General features: G+C 44.8%; 1 protein-coding gene across 2 annotated transcripts in view; it reads left to right on the forward strand.

The window, feature by feature from the left end:
* The window catches only part of NCAPH (non-SMC condensin I complex subunit H), a 40,359-nt gene that overhangs the window by 7,299 nt on the left and 12,546 nt on the right, over positions 1–20,514 (forward strand). For both annotated transcript variants that reach the window (XM_037055006.1, XM_037055005.1), the window contains exons 7-12: positions 8,853–9,042; positions 10,120–10,211; positions 10,967–11,172; positions 15,704–15,852; positions 16,454–16,560; positions 16,906–17,028. In XM_037055006.1, coding sequence (XP_036910901.1) covers positions 8,853–9,042; positions 10,120–10,211; positions 10,967–11,172; positions 15,704–15,852; positions 16,454–16,560; positions 16,906–17,028 — 867 coding nt within the window. The remainder of the gene's footprint in view (positions 1–8,852; positions 9,043–10,119; positions 10,212–10,966; positions 11,173–15,703; positions 15,853–16,453; positions 16,561–16,905; positions 17,029–20,514) is intronic.

A 20,514-nucleotide genomic window follows, 5' to 3' on the forward strand; every position in this document is an offset into this window, starting at 1 on the left:
TTTGCTTTTGTTTTAGGTGTGGTTGTTAATAACTGTGTGTTTGCTGTCCTTTCACTGTTGATATTTTTCATCATCTCTTTCTTATATAAGTCCCTTTAGCATTTCATATAATAAGGGCTTGGTGATGATGAACTCCTTGAACTTGACCTTATCTGAGAAGCACTTTATCTGTCCTTCCATTCTAAATGAAAGTTTTGCTGGATAAAGCAATCTTGGCTATAGGTCTTTGGATTTCATGACTTGGAATACTTCTTTCCAGCCCCTTCTTGCCTGTAAGGTCTCTTTTGAGAAATCCGCTGACAGTCTGATGGGTACTCCTTTGTAGGTGACTGTCCCCTTATCCCTTGCTGCTTCTAGGATTCTCTCCTTCATTTTAGTCTTGGCTAATGTAATTATGATGTGCCTTGGTGTGTTCCTTCTTGGGTCCAACTTCTTTGGCACTCTCTGAGCTTCCTGGATTTCCTGGAAGTCTATTTCCTTTGCCAGACTGGGGAAGTTCTCCTTTATTATTTGTTCAAATAAGTTTTCCACTCGTGGCTGTTTCTTTCCCCCTTCTGGTACCCCTATAATCCGGATGTTGGAACGTTTAAAGATGTCCTGGAGGTTCCTAAGCCTCTCCTCATTTTTTTGAATTCTTGTTTCTTTACTATTTTCTGGTTGGATGTTTCGTTCTTCCTTCTGGTCCACTCCCTTGATTTGAGTCCCATTTTCCTTTCCATCGCTATTGGTTTCCTGGACATCTCCCTTCATTTCAATTAGTTTAGCCTTCATATGTTCCTCTAATTTGTGACTGTACTCTACCAATTCTGTGAGCATCCTGATAAATAGTGTCTTAAATTGGGCTTCTGAGAGGCTGGCAATCTGTTGGTCGCTTAGAGTTATTGGCTCTGGGACTTCGAGTTCTCCTTGCACCATCTTTTGGGCTGTTCGTGCCATCCGCGTTGAACGGTTCGTAGCTGTCGGACTTCCGTATAATTCTGTTTTCTGGTCTCTGGGTGTGTCTTAGTTCTCCAAAACTTTTGTTGTATCCAGACTTGGTTGTGGGAGAAGGCACAGTGTTTCCACCTATGCCTCCATCTTGGCGGAAGTCCTCGGAAGGGCTGGATGTGAAGTTTAATGGTCTGCTCTGGAATCCTTGTGCTAAGCAGCCAATATAATCTGGCAAATCCTAAGGAATCTGCTTAAAGGAATGGCAGTGGAGGCTTCATTTATGATTATCACAGTTAATTTGAAGCAAACAAGTGTTGCCAAAAAAATTTTAAAAGAATTTTGCTCTTAAAGACAATATTTCCACAAACATTTTTGTACATACCATCTTTGCACTCTCTGGGAGTATATCTGTAAGAAAATTCTGAGAGGGAATTTCCATTGCCCTAAAAAAAAAAAGTTGTACCAGTTTACTCTCCTACCAACAATGGACTAGAGTACTTCTCTGTCTTATCCACATGACATTCATAAATGGTACTTAAGGTTATAACACTGGACTTGATCACCAAGGGGATGTTGGAAAATAACTGAGCCCTGGGATGCCCCAGTCTTGCATTCAGAAAGCTGAAGAAGAAACATCTGGTAGGTAGAGTGAAAGTCAGGACAGTGTGGTGTCCAAATGAGGGAGTGAAGGAGTTTTAGGGAGGAGGGAATGATGTGCCACTTCTAATGTGGCAACCTGTAGCTATTGGTGAGTTTGGAGGGGGTCCTGTGGAGCTGAAGCCCAAACCTCCAAGGAAGGGGTGATGCTTGGCTATGCTTGTGTCCCTGAATTTGAAAGAGGGACTCATGGGCCAAGGACCCAGAGAGCATGCTGATTGGTATGGTGTCTCTGAGGGGCACACAGTGCAGCTGGTCATGTGAGTGTGAGAAAAAGTGCAAATTGAATGCACTGCTGCTACAGGTAGGACCTATCATATCTGGGATAAGGAGGCACTGCTGGGTGACACTTAACAGAAATAGTAAACCAACAGAAAGAAGCAAGTCCCTTCTCATTCTGGCCCTGCAGTCTCCCTTTAGTGTCCATGGTTAGTGGATTCCAACAGCGGCTGCTGGCAAAGCTAAAATGTGCCCCCAGCATCACAGAGAGAGGCTAGAAGGTAGGTTTTGAAGCTGAGACGTAGTAATTTAATAACTGGCAGAGAGGTAAAGTGTCATCATTTCTAATTTCAAAAAGGTTCTGTTGGGGGTGGGAGTGGTTAGAGACAGAAAATATAAAAATGTTACCCATTGGGGAATCTAGGCAAAAGGTACATGGAGTTTCATGGAGTTTTTCAGCATTCTTGTAGGCTTGAAATTTTTCATAATAAATAGGAGAAAACAAAAGGGAGGAAATTGAGTATAGACTTGTTTTAAAGAATTTTGTTTTGAATTGGAGCAGAGTAATGGGTTGGCAAATGAAGGGGAGAGTAAAGTCTAGAAGCATTTTTTAACATTCTATTTATTTATTTTTAGATAGAAGGGAAGGGAGGGAGAAAGAGAGAGAGAGAAATATGGATGTGCAAGAGAAATGTCGATCAGCTGCCTCTTGTCTGCTCCCAACTGGCCCACAACCCAGGCATGCGCCCTGACTGGTAATCAAAGTGGGACAACACCCAACCAGCTAAGCTACACCAGTCAGGGCAAAGTTTTCTATTTTTTTTAAATGGGAGAATAAACAGCATGTTTGCTTGTTGATGGTACCAGTCTAGTGGAGAAGGAATTACTGACAATGCAGGAAAGAATGGGGAAATGCTAGCATGGCGTTCTTAAGCATGTGAGGAGGGAAGGGAATGGACAACATAGATGGGGCTGGGCTGAGGAGCCCCATGCCGTTGGAAGATGGATGGGTACATGCTGCCATTCTAAACATTCTCTTCTGGTTGAGTGGTGCGTGCGCGCGCACACACACACACACACACACACACACACACCTGTCCCCCAATGAAATAGGAAGCCAGATAATCAACTAACAGAGAGTATGGAGGAACAAAGTGTTAGAGGTTTGAGGTGAGAAAAAGATAGGAAAGAGCCATCTAGTGGGCGGGAGAAAAATGGAGCAGGAAAATATAGTTTGCTTGCCAGACAATACTTGGGGTCCATTGGATGGATTTGAAGTAATGTCACTTGGCATGACTTTGTTTCTTCTCTGTTAGCAATGGTGTGGGTGGAAGCATGGAATAGTCAGAAAGCTGGATTGAACAAAGGGTTGCATTTAGCTGAGTGAATGTGACACAGAGGCAGGAGTTAAGAGCAAGTGCACAGGAGTGGTCATAATCATTGCTTATGGCATTTTAGTTGAGAAAGAAGGCAGTGACGGGTAGCATAAAGTCATTCAATCAGTATATGAGAGGTCTGGTGGGGTCAGAGACTTGTCGGTGTTAGAGACACCAAGGCTGTAGGCTGTCAAGGTGGGAGGTGGTTGTCAGAGGGAGGCACTTCGAATTGAGGGTATGGAGCAGTTGCAGTCATGGTTAATGATTCAGTTCAGAGCAAAAGGCAGAGGAGGTATGGTGGTCATACTGGGATCTCTTGAGTCCTAGGGTCTTAAGATGAAGCTCAAGACCATTGAGGCAGGACAGTATCACAGAACTGAGAGGCTAGGTGTTGGATGAATCAACATGTGGATATTGAAATCACCAAAAACTATGACAGTAGTAAAGTTTGAGGAGAGTAATGAGCCAAGAAGCTAATATTAACATCTCCCATGACTGGGGTAGGCCTGGGTATTATAGGAGGTGATTATAACACAGATGGGCAGAGTGTGTTAAAGTCTGATGTTAGGTTCAAAGCTGAGGGTTTTAGAAACTGGGAAGAATAGTCTGGAAGCTGCAATGAGGAGCAAAGATCACCAGTCCTTTCCTGGACAGTGGTTTGAGAGTGGCGGGAAAGGAAGTGGCCATGTTGGAGAGGCATGCAGGGCAAGCAGTGTCCTTGGGTGAGCACCCTGTTTCATTTAGAGTGGTAGTCAGCCTTTTGTCATTGTCTCCACCCTTCAGAGCCTTTTTAGGTATATCCTTCCCCTTTGAAATTAATTATTAAGGAAAAAGATTTGTCAGGTAGGTATGAGGTTTGGATAACCATAAATAATTATACTTGCTAAGACTTTTTTCACCCTCTCCTAAGAACCAGTTTTTACCCCCTGGAGAGAGATACCATTCCCACTGGGAATAAACAAGTTAGAGCAAGTAAGTGGCAAGACCTTCAGGGGAAAAGTGGAGACTAGAGGGAATTTTGCTGATGACTGAATAGAGGGCCCTGGGGGGAAATATCAGCTTTTAGAAAGAAGGAAATGGGGACCAGCGCACATGTCAGAAGTGTGGATAGCCTGGAACATATACAGTCCCAGGGGTCTTGAGTCTTTTATATGTGACAAATAAGTAAAGGGCAGTAATGCGATTAGTCCTGGTGGTCTCACAGCAGATGGTACTGGTGAGGCTGAGCAGAGGGGGCTAAGTTCACTCTGAGTGATGTGCTGCCTGGTGGCTTCAGTCAGTGTTGCTGTGAGGATTGCATGTGGATGGGGAGGGAGGGGAGAGGTGGGGGAGGGAGCTGTTTCCCTTCATCTCCTTCATCTCTGTGTCAGTATTGACCTTGGCTGGCACTGGATTTGGAGGCAGATGATGTGAAGTTCAGATCCTGCTTCTACTGTCTTAGTTGTGTGGCCTGTAAGAAGGTTCTGAATCTCACTTTGTTAAACTGTGAAAGTAGGCAACACTGAAGCCACTCACACAAAGGTTTCATGCTAGTAAATGAGTTGATGGCAAAGTGTTTTGTCCATGTAATATGCTATACACATCTGAAGGGAAGCCATGAAATCCTCTCCCACCTTCCTTTCCCTTCCCAAGTTCTTGTTCTTTCCTTCTCCAATAATCTGAATATTTATTTCACTATCATTCTCACTTTCTATAATAAAATATTCCAGTCAACAGTATGGTTGGACATTCTCTTTTCTAACCATCTTTTTTCTTATCTGGTGGGCCCACTTTGGGGGAGCCCGAGGAGGCTTGCAGTAGCCTCTCTCGCTATAAAGAAAAGCAGGAGAGCTGGCAGCACCACCCCCTCGGGGCCTGTGGCTGTTGGGCTGTGGCGTATTAGGCCAAGTGAAATCAATAGTCATGAAGAAACACCAGGTACCCAGGCCTGGAGAGCTTTGTTTTCTCTGTCCTCTGTTAAGCCTGTAACAGCCAAAAGTATGGATGATAGAAAAGAGGGGGATAATTATAAACGTAGAATTTGAAGTTCTTTATTGAAGTCAGTCTTGGAGATGGGGTGGAGATTAGAGAGCAGCTGTTCTGTCAGTGTGTCTGTCAGTGTGTCTAGCCTGCTGAGAACACTACTTCATGTGAGCTCACCTATTTTCGACACAGCTTTCTACAGTGTGCTCAGTTTATAGAAGACGTAGATTGTAAACTGGCCCTTGAAGGAAGGATGGGTCTTTGACAGGTGGACATGGCCAGGAAGGTGATTCTAGGCAGAAACATAAGCACAAGCCATGGAATAGAAAAGCGTTGGTTCTCCAGGGAGCTGGGCCGTATACGAGTTGGGCTGGGCCTGAGGCCTTCCTCCTGCGGCTGAAACAGCCCTAGACCTTACCATGGACTCTGCTGCCTGCCAAAGCCTTCTTTACTGTTTTTTTTTCTTTTTTTAAATATATTTTATTGATTATACCATTACAGTTGTTCTATTCCCCCCCTTCATTCCCCTCCACCCTACACACACCCTTCCCCCCCTTTAGTTTATGACCATGTGTCTCAAGTTCTTTAGATTCTATATTTCCCCTACTATTCTTGCCCTCCCCCCTATCTATTTTCTACCTACTGTCTATGCTATTTTCTGTACCTTCTCCCCCCTTCTCCTCCTCCCACTCCCCTGTTGCTAACCCTCCATGTGTTCTTCATTTCTATGGTTCCACTCCTGATCTAGCTGTCCTCTTGGTTTGCTTTTGTTTTAGGTGTGGTTGTTAATAACTGTGAGTTTGCTGTCCTTTCACTGTTCATATTTTTCATCTTCTTTTTCTTAGATAAGACCCTTTAGCATTTCATATAATAAGGGCTTGGTGATGATGAACTCCTTGAATTTGACCTCATCTGAGAAGCACTTTATCTGTCCTTCCATTCTAAATGAAAGTTTTGCTGGATAAAGCAATCTTGGCTGTAGGTCTTTGGATTTCATGACTTGGAATACTTCTCTCCAGCCCCTTCTTGCCTGTAAGGTCTCTTTTGAGAAATCCACTGACAGTCTGATGGGTACTCCTTTGTAGGTGACTGTCCCCTTATCTCTTGCTGCTTCTAGGATTCTCTCCTTCATTTTAATCTTGGCTAATGTAATTATGATGTGGCTTGGTGTGTTCTTCCTTGGGTCCAACTTGTTTGGCACTCTCTGAGCTTCCTGGATTTCCTGGAAGTCTATTTCCTTTGCCAGACTGGGGAAGTTCTCCTTTATTATTTGTTCAAACAAGTTTTCCACTCGTGGCTGTTTCTTTTCCTCTTCTGGTACCCCTATAATTTGGATGTTGGAACATTTAAAGATGTCCTGGAGGTTCCTAAGCCTCTCCTCATTTTTTTGAATACTCATTTCTTCATTCCTTTCTGGTTGGATGTTTCGTTCTTCCTTCTGGTCCACTCCCTCGATTTGAGTCCCCGTTTCCTTTCCATCACTATTGGTTTCCTGTGCATTTCCCTTCATTTCAATTAGTTTAGCCTTCATATGTTCCTCTAATTTGTGACTATAATCAACCAGTTCTGTGAGCATCCTGATCACCAGAGTTTTGAGCTGTGCATCTGAGAGGTTCGCTATTTCTTTTTTGCTTAGAGTTATTGGCTCTGGGGCTTTGAGTTCTTCTTGAGCCATATTTTGGACTGTTCGTGCCTGTTATATATGAGGAGTGGAGCCCTAGGTGTTCACCAGAGCGGGGCAACTCAGTCACTGGGTTGTGACGATGTATGTGAGGGCGGGCTCAAAGGAAATCAATGGCGGTCTCCTCTGCCTCCTTTGGCCGCCGGGGCCGAGCGCAGTCCGTCTCACTGCTCAGTCCTTTGCTGCTTTATCTGCATGTGCAAATGTGCAACCGAGGTCAGCCTGCTCCACACGCTCACTGGGTTCGCCACTGGGGCCTGCGGGGTCCGTCTCACTGCTCACACCTCTGCTGGTTTATCTGCTCTCGAATGTGTGACCACGCTCAGCCTGCCACGCACCCTCACTGGGTCCACGATGCTACCCTAGCTGCCTGCGCGCCTGGGTCGCCTGGGTCAGAGGATCCTTCCTGCCCAACCCTGCTCCGTTGCTGGCTCCGCCCCTCTTACCGTCCAGGTTGAACAGTTCATTGTTGTTGGACTTCCGTATAATTCAGTTTTCTGTTCTTTGGCTGTGTCTTTGTTTCTCCAAACCTTTGTTGTATTCAAACTTGGTTGTGGGAGAAGGCACAATGTTTCCACCTATGCCTCCATCTTGGCAGAAGTCCTTCTTTACTGTTTTCTTCTTTCCTAGGGACTCTTGTTTCAAAAGATTCTTCTTAAACTGTGCAGCCAACAATCATTCATTTTCCCATGAAATTACTCAATCAGATCTAATGTATGTGAAAGAACCATTGTTCTCACACTGGCATGATATGATTCTAGACAGAAGTAAGGAAAATTATTTTAGTGTTTTCAGCTTTAATGTGGGTTGTACAGCTTCTGTGTTGACACTTTGACTCTGAGTTTAATTTCCTTACACCCCCTGTGGGGGTGTAGGATGCTGGTGGGAACCATTGCTGTGGTTAGCATCTGAGGGAGGGAATGGAGTGACAACATTGGTATTTGTGGGATAGGAAATGGAAGAGACCGGAGACAGGGTTGACTTAGGCAAGGACTGTGCTGGTGGCCTTGGTGGGAAGGAAGGATGGGTGGTAGAGATGCACTGGGAGGAAAACCCACTGAACCATGTGCCTGACTGGGTGAGGCAACAGGGACCACATAGAGGGACATATGTGCTACTCTGGGGTTGGTGAGATGGTTTGTTGGGAAGTTGACGGTATTACCCTTATACCCTTATACCCTTTGTGTGGTGCTGGCCTGTTTGAACTGAACTGGATCTGGCCCTGCCATAGAATTCAGTTCTGGTGAGGTCAGGTTCAGGGCTCAGGGAGCCAGGAAAACGCCCGTTTCCCCATAGTAGCCATGTCCTGAGACATCAGGAAGACCCGTGAACCCAGTACCCAACCTATTCCTGTCACAGGGCCACCTGTACAGTCCCAGCTGACTTCTACCCTCTTGCTGCACATGTATATGCTTTGCCCTGTCCCCATTCTTAAACCCTGGTCCTGTTCTGCCTTTGGGCTTGGTGTCACCTGGCTGTGCCACTCTTGTCCTTTGACCCAGCCTGGGGGTCTTCTTACCCCCACCCCCTGCTTTATCCAGCCATCTAACCTGGCTTACTCCGCCTGTTCCTTACCTGGATCTCTTGGTTGCATTTTTCCAAATTGTTGATAGTATTTCTGATCTGAGGAATAGTGGGATCTGGTTAAGTCAGTAGAATTTGTTGATAGCATTCCACTAGAGATAGCAATTTAAAAATGGTGACTTGTGGAAAAAGACCAACAGAAGGTTTCAGCAAAAACGGATGGATACAGACATGTTACAAGCTTGTGATCATGTGCTGTGTTCTTGAGTGGTATCACTGCTCATTTGACTATATGCAGCCTTTCTTTTGAATTAGTATCTACTGGGATGGGCTTTTTATCTGGTCAGTTAGAAAGCCCTCTCCCCTCTTGATTATGTGCGGGGACATTTTTTCCAGTGTGTGCAGCTGTGATGAGCAGACTTGGTGAATGGATTTGATATTTCCTTTGATATTTGATATTTGACTTAATTCCACAACCTTGGGTTCTCTGTGTTTGTGCCCAGATTGATCCCCTGTTTCAGAAGACAGCGGCCTCGTTTGACGAGTGCAGCACGGCAGGGGTGTTCCTCTCCACCCTCCACTGTCATGACTATAGAAGCGAGCTGCTTTTCCCTTCTGATGTCCAGATTCTCTGCAGTGGAGGGCCTCCTGAAATGCCAGATTTAGGTTGTGTAGAAATGACAGATTTAAAAGGTAAGTTCACACAACACGTTTCACCAGAGCATGCTAGTCATTAGAGATGTTTCTTATAACTGTGGGGTATAGAGAGTGCATTGTGCTCTTGTGTTGTGTATATAAATTACCCAGAACGTTCCTCTGGAGTGCCCAATTGGGCACACTCTTGGACGAAACTGACTTTCCCAATTCTTTGCAACATGGAGCGCTCCCCTGCTACTGGTCTGTATGTGCCTGTTCCTCAGATGAACCCATTAGCAGCCAGTTCTCATAGTTACATAATAGAGCCCACAGCTAACCTGGAATATCAGGGTTTGGGCTTAGGAAAGGGGCTCTGAGACACTGGTCGAGTGAGAGGGGCCTCTTCCTTATTTGTTACCAATCCAGGGGGACCTGTGGAGATGTGGTCATTGTGATCTATTCACAGATATGCCTCTGTGGTGGTCTGAGAACAGACCTGCCCTGTTGTCAGCCTCTTATGCTGGCTTGGCAAGGATTTTAACCCTCCTTCTAGCCTCTCCATGCCCCCAGTGGGGGGATCATCTCAGGCTGCTGTGATAGTCACAGGTAGGGGAAAGGCCAGGAGCAAGGATGCGAGAGCTGTACTTGTATGTCATCATTTCTCTGTGTCCCATGAAACTGACCCTTCCCCTTCAGGGCTAGCACAAGTTACAGTGCCTTCTCCTCTTTTACTATTCTCTCAAATTTACTAAGAAAAAATATTTTGTACTAACAGCCTGTTTTCCAAGTTCATGTGCTCATCTAGGGCTCTAATCCTGTGAGGCAGGTAATCTATAATTAGAACCAAAATAATGTCTATGAGTGGCTGTGCACTTTGCACACTTTAAGGGAGGGTTTTTTATTTCCTGACTATGGTGAAGAGCACAGAGTCCGTGTCAGAGTCACATGTGTGTGCTTCAGGTTTCTGTTCGAGTGTTTCACTAATGGTTGAAATGCCCATGTGGAATGTTCAGTCTCTCTGCCCAAGAGCTGAGGTGATGGTGCATCCCTTGCCATCATGCTGCTCTGGTCCTTCCAGGGGTGAGGCGCATGCTCTGATCACCTCTGACCCTCTGCCCTGCCTGTCCTCTCCAGCACTCCTGCAGCAGTGTGGGGAAGACCGCCAGATCTGCCCTTCCCTGGCCGGGTTCCAATTTACTAAATGGGACAGCGAAACACACAATGAGGTATGGTCAATATTTGGACTTTTCAGGGCTTAGGGCATTTCTCCAGCACTTTGTGGTTTCAGTAAGATGGTCTGAGATTAGTTCTGCCCAGTGGGAACCAAAACTGGCATCATTTTTATTTAGCCATGAGTACAGAAAACATTTCCTTTGGCACTTTTGTAGGGAGTAAGACCTCGGGGTGGGTGGGTAGAGTAGGAGTGGGGTTGTGAGCTCCAGGAGGACCAGTGGACAGGTGCGTAAATTCTGGGACCAGCTTGGTACTCCCCTCGGGTGAGGCAGCCCTGCCACTCCTGGGTGCACATTTTTATCAGATTTACTCTTGAACATGGTTATCTCACTGGCCACTGGTCTCTGGGGCTACTGTCAAGCTTGAGGAATTTCCTGCTTTTTGAGATTAAGTCCCTTGGCACAGAGTTGCCTGAGAAACTGTCATGTGTAGAGCTTCCTCTGTGTATTTTTAGCTTAGCCTCTTTAGCCTACTTACTACAACTTCTAAAATAAACGATTTCCATGGACAACTCTTTTCTCTAAACAAGTAGCTAATGATGCAGATTCCTGTTTCATGTTTTACAAAATGTACCCAGCGATAGTATAGCTCCATCTGTGCTGCGCAGTGTCAACTTCCTCTGCACTTTTCTGTCATGAGAACACTGGCTCTGGGGAGGGGGAGGAGGCATATATTTATTGAGGCTGTTCCTCCAGCAGTGACTGTGGTGGTCACTGGAATGAGGAGAACCCTCTCTTTGTCCCTCTAGTCTGTGTCGGCCCTTGTGGACAAGTTCAAGAAGAATGATCAGGTATTTGACATCAATGCCGAGGAAGAGGACAGTGATGGTGGAGACTTCCCCAGTGGGCCTCTGGAGGACGACTTTGATGCCAACGACGAACTGGACCACACCATTTGTGAGGATCAAGCAGAGTTCAGGAGCTGGAGGGAGCCCTGCCACAGTCCAAGCTGCCAGTAAGGCTCTAAAGATCACAGAACATGTTCCCATGGGTGTTTCTTAGACTTCCTGTTGGACAGTCTCATTCCATCTCTGTGATTACTAGGCTGCTGTGCTGTGTGGTCATCTGGCTCATGATAGATTCATATCTGCCTTTGAATGTCCGCTCAGCCACTTACTGGTTATCAAACTGACATTGTAGAAGTTTGTAAGGATAGAACCAACAAAGGTGACGTGCTGGTAAAAACTAGCTGCAATATAGTAGCTATGTTAGTGATGGCTTTTGGTAGCATGTAGGGTGCTCCCTTTCTGCACACTACCCCTAGTCCAGCTTTTGGCTAAATTGCTCCCTGTCGTTATAGATGGAAACAGGCTGATGTGTCGTTTGTAGAAAAAAATGTGGCCCCTGCCTGAAGGGTCAGGCAGTGTTGGGTTACCAAGAATAAGCAGAGCAGGGGAAACTCAATAGGCAGATAGCATTGAGCGTATGGGGCAGGAAAAGAGATGGTAAAATTGGTCTGTAGTCATTTAAATGTTTTATTACTTTAATAACCTAAGAAAATCAGAACTTTGTTGGCCTTTATTATATGTACTCAACAAATTAGTATTTTAATTTTGAATATGATTTGGAATCAGGATCCCATAATCCTGTGGTGCCCAGGGCCCCTAAAGGTCTTGAATGGGCCTGGGGGTAGGACAAGCCTTCTGATGATGCCTATGCCTATAAGGGCAGCTTTGCAACCCTGGGACTGGGGACAACCAAGCTGGGTGAGTAAGGGTAAAACCTTAGAAGTCATCCAGTATAATTTCCCCAGGAGCAAGATTCTGTTCAAGAGCGTTGCTTTAATGTCTCCAGGATAAAAGACTGCTTTCTTGAGCTCAGTTTATCTACCCATGTGGGAAATGATTCACTCTATTAATGTGTCTTCAAATCAGAGTGGACATCAAGGGGCTGAACGTTTGGCACCTCGAGGCAAAGTTACCACCTGGCTCTTGAGCACCCTCCTTGCCTGATTTGTATTGTTGACCAGTGATTTGATCACTATTCCCATCTTGCCTTCTAAGAACTGAGAAATGTGGCAGGCAACTTAGTAGGACATTTTCAAATGTCAGAGAAGAGCTACCAGTCTTCCTACATAATGAGGTGGCATCTGAGGAACTGATGGTAGCAAAGTCATTTCCATTCTCTTGTTTTGTTAGGCCCTTAGATGCTTATTTTGTTTTTTAAAGATTTTATTTATCTAGGTTTAGGGAAAGGAAGGGAGGGGGAAAGAGAGAAATATCAATGTGTGGTTGCCTCTCGCCTACCTCCCATTGGGGACCTGTCCTGCAACCCAGGCATGTGCCCTGACTGGGAATCAAAGCAGTGATGTTGTGGTTCACAGGCTGGCGCTCAATCCACTGAGCCACACCAGCCAGGGTGATGATTATTTTGAATAATTGTCTTCATTTCTCTCCCTAGCTCCAGACAGAACAAACCCTAAGACTCCATCCTAGTGAGTGCTTTAGGAGTAGGGGCTTAGGTTCTAGTTAGGATTTTGTCTGTCTTAAAGTCTCTGCCCTTTGTGTGGTGCTGGCCTGTTTGAACTGAACTGGATCTGACCCTGCCATAGAATTCATGAGATAGGGGGCAGCTGACATCACCTTTTGGGTTCTTCATTTTCTTAAAGCGTTGGGACTAGATGAGTGTAGTAACTATCTGGTATTTATTGAGCTCCTCTATGCTAGGGGCCTTACCCGCATTATTTTAGATAATTTATATAATATGTAAAATTTAATCACTTAAAACTCACAACAATCCTATAATTAGCTCCTGTTTGCCCCATTATACAGATGTGGAAACAGGCTTAGAGAGGTTAAGTAGTCTTGGCTGCACTTAATGAATTACATATGGCAGCCTCCACCCAGAGCTCTTAAACTGAAGTTTGTGAGGCCAGCCATGTACCATTTCCCTACATCTCCCTGGGTGACCATCCTGTGCACGAGGATGGAAAACCCTGCGCCATCCTGAAAGGCCTTCAAGGTGGGGTGGGGGTGGTGCTGGATTATAAATCCAAGTGTGTATAGGATGCCCATGCTATCTGTACCTGGATGGCAACACTGACAGCTGTGCACAGTGTAAAAAATGGAGCTCCGCATGTGTACGTTGACAAGGACAAAGCTGAGAAAGTACTCCATGTCCAGGAATAGCTTGGTGCGCTCCCTCTTCCTGATCTCTGTAGTGTGCTTTTGTGAGGTGCTTGCTGTCGTAGGTCCAGGCCCAGACCGTGGCCTGCCCTGTGCATGCAATAGTAGACATTCTGCATGTGGGGTGTGTGCTAGGAGCTAAATGGGGGGAGACCTTTAACCAGAAGGTATTAGCGACTGAACCTGTGCTAAACTAGAAGGGGCAGGGTGGCAGGGAGAGTGGCAGGTAGAAGATACAGAATATTTCCCTTCCTTCAGTGTATTAAAGGTGTTCGAGGGAGGGGCACGCCTTGAAAAAGGCAGGCTGTGGTTAGATTAGCTGTTGAGTGGGGACGAGTAGGGTGCCTGCCGCAGCACTGTGTATTCTAAGAATTATTAAATGGCTAGTGTTCAAGCCTCCAGGGCCTCAGTCCGACCCTGGCCTACAAACTCGGGGCATGGGAGCCAGGCTTTTTATAGCTTTGCCTATCAGTTCCTAATGATTCCCCACATGGCCACCAAAGCTTTAACAGAAGAGTATCTGTGATAATTGCGTGGGGATACTGCTGAAGCCATCTTTCTCCCTCTGGTTTTCACATAGTCTAGGCATTCTGCAGACTAAAAGTATGAGTCTTTTTTAGTACATTTTAATCTTTAAAATTAACGTTTAATTACACAATAAATAGAACAGTATAGTTTCCTAGGTTGTACAAAAAGATTCTATAGATAAAGGCAAAGTCCCCTTTTAAAACTTTTTTAGCTTATTCCATAATGCTTGGTATAAAGGGAATTTATACTTATGGCTCATGACAGGTAAAAAGCCTGAAGTTTCCTTGTTAACCTTTGCTATAGGGCAGTAGAGCAGAACTCACATACTTGGTGATACATCAGAGGCCTTTAGGAGAAAGCTACCTCATAGTAATTTGCAAAAAGGGTGAAAAATCAAACCAAAATTGCTGTGCTGGACAGGCCGGTTAGGCATTTCACCCACAGCAAAGAATGCAACTTGAGCACACCAGCTTAAAAGTTAGATTATAAGGGGGACCCCCCCCAACATTTGGGGAATATAAATTAGAATAGCGTCTTCACTTTTAGAAGGAACTACAACAGAGTTACTGGAACTTTCCTTTATGGAATGACAATAAGAAAAGGGTGAAAGGTTATAAGCTTGTGGTAGAAGCCTATATGTTGGAAGACCCAAGAGGGGTTGTGTCAACTCCCTGCCCTGCAACTTACTAGCTGTGTGCTCTTATGTAAAAACTTAACTTCTATGGATTGAGTGCGGGCCTGTGAACCAAAGGATCACGGTTCGTTTTCCAGTCAGGGCACATGCCTGGGTTGCAGGCCAGTTCCCAGCAGGAGACGCACGAGAGGCAGCCATACATTGATAATTCTCTCCTTCTCTCCTTCCCTTCCCCTCTAAAGATAAATAAATAAAATCTTTAAAAAAAAAAAAACTTCTTCCTACCTCTGTTTTGCTGTCTTTCAAATGGGTAAACTTGTATTTTATGAAGCATTTTGGAACATCCAAAGTACTTGTGTAGATATGATTGTATTGTTATAAAATTAAGAGAAGCAAAACGCTTTGATGAAGTAAAAACTGCAGGGTAGTTAGTGATGAAGTATTTGCATTGGACTAACTTGGAAATGTTGCTTATTTGTGGGAAGGTAGGTGGGTAGAACCTTCAATTGTATCACATACTGCTTTACAAGAAGGGGGACCCCAAAAAACCAGAATTATCTTCTGGAGGGCGGGCCTTTTATAGTACAGGCTTCCCCAGCTAGGTGAGTGTTCTAGGAACCCATCCATAACAGTGTACCCGCTGGCATTGTTGTAAGAGGCTGTGCCTGGCTTCAGTTAATTTTCTTTGAAGACTCTTTCAGCGCATTTACCATTTCATGATGGGTGATTTATGAGCACACCTGCCCACACCAAGCTGAGTGTTCAGCAGTTTTTGACCCCCAAAATGTGTGATCCCTCCCACCCCCAGGCCCCATCCTCCCTATTCTCCCAATCTCACCCTCGGTGACTTTCTTTTGTTTCCCCGGATGAATAAAGTCCTCAAAGGGAAACATTTTGTTGATGTAGGAGAGGTGAGACAAAAAACAGCAGAAGCACTAAAAGGCATTGGCGAGTTCAAAATCTGTTTTGAGCAGTGGAAAAACATCTTGAAGGGTATATTCCATCAAATGGAGAGTACTTTAAAGGTAACTGAAGTTTAAACATGTAAGAATAAATACACCATTTTTTATAAATAAATTCCAGGGTTATTTTTTAGCCTGTGAGCCCCCCCCTTATTCATGTAAACACACAGCTGTGTTGTGTATGTCAATGTGGACATGATTGTACATGTAAAAAACATTATTTCATGTATGTTACAGGAAAGAAATGATTCCCCTCGGGGATGGAGACATTAGTACCATGTGCCCTCTTCTATCCATGAAACCTGGAGAATATTCCTATTTTAGTCCCCGCACCATGTCAATGTGGGCTGGACCGGAGCATTGGCGCTTCAGACCCCGAGTGAAACGTATGTACTTCCAGGTGGAGTTTCTTAGGAAAAGATGGTGTACTGTAGGTGACCAGTAGACAGCAGGTCAGCGGAGGAAGGGAAATGCTGTTTGCTGTCCTGTTGAAACTTCAGGTCAGCTCCAAATGCACATAGACGAGCCAGCTTCCCAATGGACAGTCAGTTGGCCTGGCCTGGGATGAGGGCTTAGTTAACACTGAGGCCTCTGAGTGGGAGAGTCGGGAGAGCTGAGCTCCCAACTTGGCACTACCCTCTAGTATCCACATGGCTTCACACAATGGGTGTGGGAGGGAATGACCACTGGTCTCTGTGTCCCATTTGAGTCACTGCACGAGGCGGCCCTGAGCTGGACTCTGAAGGGGGTTAGTGCCAGCACCATTCATTCCCTCTTTGAAAAGGAGGGATTAATTCACATGCATTTTTATTGTGTTTTGTTAGCAAAATTACAAATTATAAATTAACAGTGAAAATCGGGCATATGATTTGTCTTTCTTAGTGCTTTATGGTATGGTTGTTAAGACTGGTGGTATGTCTTGTGAGATGCAGAAATAATATAGGACCCAAAAGTCAGTAGTGTTGCTGTCTGTGTCCACTTCTGTAGAAGATACTGCCTTGAAATCAGAGAACAGAAAGAAGAGCACAAAGAAAGAATTTGAAATTGACTTTGATGATGACATCGACTTTGATGTGTATTTTGGAAAAGCAAAGGTTTGCTCAGGATTGTTATAATTTGTGCTTTCTTAAATTACTCTTTGCATTGCTCTTTCACTTTTAGATGTGTTTTTTCTTTAATTCATTACATATTTAACTCTTAAACAGATGACTTTATTGCCTCTCAGTTCATAGAGGAATTGAGAAGTAGTCCCAAATTCAATAGCACAGAGAATGAAGTTTAGAATATGAATAATGTTAACAAGTTGCAGTTTTACACAGAAATGGGGACTCTGAGGGCAGGCTAGTGCTGCTTATATCCTTCCCAATCTCCTAAAAAAGAATGGGTTTGATCATTTTTATTAAAGATGCCTAACACGCACTATTTAAAAAAATTAATAGGCTGCTACTATTCTGAGCAAGTCTACTTTGGAGAACCAGACCTGGAGAGCCACCACTCTCCCTACAGATTTCCACTATGAGGCTGATAATCTGGTTCAGCTGCACCTCAAACCGCGCACCAAGGTAAGGCTGGTTCTTGGCTCCTCAAAGGCCATTGTTGTTGAACCTGTTTACAGAATTGGAGGTATCAGGTGGCTGGTAGTGTTGACTGTCGGGCTGTCTCTTTGAGGAAAAGGCCAGAGAGCATGAAAAGGAATGTGAGTTAGCCAAGAGGAATTACCAGAAGATTAGGAGTAGGGGGGAAGCAGAGCTGAAGGTTAAAGCTCCTAGGATAGATGAACACTAATGTTTAGGAAATATTTCACCTGGATGGAAGGCTGGACACAAGCATACATATTGAAATGCTAAGGGGATAAACAAAATCTTTTGTTGAGGTTTGTACAAGATACTAGTTTCTTGATTCTCTCATGTTCTCATTAATGTTGTGGATTCACTAGCTGGATGCTTTCTCCAGCCCATGTGCCTCCCCCACCATCCAGGTGTAGATGGGAACCCACAGTGACATATGGGGCAATGGAGGTGCCAGGCACCTGACTGCAGTTCTTTGGAAGTTTCCTAGAGCTGCACAAGTGGCCCAGTTCCTTCTATGACTGTCAGGATGAACGTTCAAGACAACTGGTGCTGCACCCCAGTTACTGTTCACTTCCTTTACTTCTGGCTCTTCTGGTGATGGTAGAAACAAGTGTGTGTCCCTGTTACCAGGGTGACTAGGCAGTGGTTCAAGCCAAGATCCATTTGATTGGAACCCTCTGCTCATTTCTATTTCTAGTTGTATTAATATTTGGTATCAAATGTACAGTCTACAGTTTCTTTTTCCTTATTTTGCCTCTTCCTCCATAGGGTCTTAATGATAACTATACAGTTCCCTGAATCCACTGGTATCTCATATTCTTTTTTTTTTAAACCAAACCTGTAATTTTCACATAACATATACTTGTAATTTTCTTTCTAACCAGTACTGTTCACATAACAGAAATATAGTTGACCCTTGATCAACTTGTGTCTTAGGGTCCTGACTCCCCCACCAGTCAAAAATCCATGCATAACTTTTGACCCCCCAAAATATTACTAATAGCTTATTCTTGACTACGAGCCTTACTGATAATATAAACAGTCGATTAACACATAGTTTGCATTTTATATGTATTTTATAGTCTTACAACAAAGAAAACTAGGGAAAAGGAAACATTGTTAAAATTATAAGGAAGCAATAATACATTTACAGTACTGTACATATTTATTTAAAAATATGCATATTAATGGACCTGCACTGTTCAAACTTGTATCTAAGAGTCAACTATACTCTTTAAAAATGCAGAAAGAAATAATATGNATGCATAACTTTTGACCCCCCCAAAATATTATTAATAGCTTATTCTTGACTACGAGCCTTACTGATAATATAAACAGTCGATTAACACATAGTTTGCATTTTATATGTATTTTATAGTCTTACAACAAAGAAAACTAGGGAAAAGAAAACATTGTTAAGAAAATTATAAGGAAGAGATAATACAGGAGTAGTTCTGCCAAGATGGAGGCATAGGTGGAAACACTGTGCCTTCTCCCACAACCAAGTTTGAATACAACAAAGGTTCGGAGACACAAAGACACAACCAAAGGACAGAAAATTGAATTATACGGAAGTCCAACTACATCTAACTGTTCAACGGGGACAGTAAGAGGGGCGGAGCCAGCAGCGAGCAGGTTCGGGCAGGACAGGTCCCCCGACCCAGGCGCTCAGGCAGCCCGGAACCAGTTGGGGTGCGGGGCAGACTGACTGTGGTCGCACATTCGCGCACAGTGAGACAGACCACGCAGGCCCCAGGGGGCGAGGGCTGACGGCGGTGGCACACTCGCGTGCAGTGGGACGAAACGCGTGGGCCTGGTGACGGCAGCAACTGCGGCACTGGTGAGGGCGGCAGGCGGCAGACAGGACGCCACAGTCCCTCTTTGACCCCGCCCCCACATACAGTGTCACAACCCAGCGACTTAGTTGCCCTGTTCTAGTGAACACTTCAGGGCTCTGATCCTGCTACAGAACAGGCACAAACAGCCCAAAAGATGGTGTAAGAAGAACTCAAAGTCCCAGAGCCAATAACTCTCAGTGACCGAGAAATTGCCAGCCTCTCAGAAGCACAATTCAAGACACTGTTTATCAGGATGCTCACAGAACCTGGAAGATTATAGTCATAAATTAGAGGAACATAGTCACAAATTAGAGGAACATATGAAGGCTAAACTAATTGAAATGAAGGGAGATGTACAGGAAACCAATAGTGATGGAAAAGAAACTGGGACTCAAATCAATGGAGTGGACTAGAAGGAAGAATGAAACATCTAACCAGAAAAGAATGAAGAAACAAGAATTCAAAAAAAAAAATGAGGAGAGGCTAAGGAACCTCCAGGACATCTTGAAACGTTCCAACATCCGAATTATAGGGGTACCAGAAGGGGGAAAGAAACAGCCACTAGTGGAACACTTATTTCAACAAATAATAAAGGANGCCAGCAGGGACTGAGGCTGTGGGAAACAGAAACTAGTGGAGTCCCAGGCAGTTCTTAAAGAAAGGGCCTGTGCACAGACTTACTCAGACTCACTCCCTCTGAGCTCCAGCGTTGGGGCAACAGATTGAAAAGCATCAGACACATGAGGAGGAAATGAATTGTGTGGCATCAGGGTGAGAGCTGTGGGGCAGCTTTCTCCCAGAGAGAAGTGCTGGCAGAGGACATGTTCCTTTTCTGAGCCCAACCTCCCCCACCCCCACAGAGCCACAGGGCTGGCAGGTGGGTGCCACATCTCAGACTCCAGCAATGTGGCTCACACTGTTTGATCCACCCCAGTGATTCCCTGAGGCCCTGACCCACCCAATTTTTGTGCCCACCCAAGCTGTTTCCAGTGGCTTTTCCATACGAATGGCTTGTCTTGACCCTTGCTTCAGATTTTCCTAGATTCTCTCAAACAGCCTTGCAGCACCAGGCTTCAGCAAGCCCCATACCTCTCGATAGGCTGCCCAAGGCCCAGCACAGGCAGCAGCCACCTGCAGATCACTTTGTAGCTTTTACTGTGTGCCCCCAGCCAGAGCGCAGGTGGTGGCTGACCTTAGATGTGCCAACAACAATCAAGGCTCAACCATAACAGGAGAGTGTACACTGCCCACATGGTGGGTGCATCTCGAGTACCCAGCTTGGGTGGTAGGGGAAGCTGTTCCACTGGACCCTATATGACACTTACTACATTAGGCCACTCTCCCAAGCCTGGGAGACGCAGCACCTCTACCTAGTACATAGAAACAAACACAGGGAGGCTGCCAAAGTGAGGAGACAAAGAAACATCACCCGTGTGAAAGAACAGAACAAAGCTCCAGAAAAAGAAGTGAACAAAATGGAGATCAACAGTCTACTAGATGCAGAGCTCAAAACACTGGTTATAAGGAGGCTGAAGGAACTTAGTGAGGACTGCAACAGCGTAAAAAAGATCCAGTCGGAAACAAAAGATTCACTAATTAAAATAAAGAACAATCTACAGGGAATCAACAGTAGAGTGGG

Source organism: Sturnira hondurensis, unplaced genomic scaffold, assembly GCF_014824575.4.
Source record: "Sturnira hondurensis isolate 20B ecotype Veracruz unplaced genomic scaffold, ASM1482457v3 Scaffold0008480, whole genome shotgun sequence".
NCBI classification, from domain to species: domain Eukaryota; kingdom Metazoa; phylum Chordata; class Mammalia; order Chiroptera; family Phyllostomidae; genus Sturnira; species Sturnira hondurensis.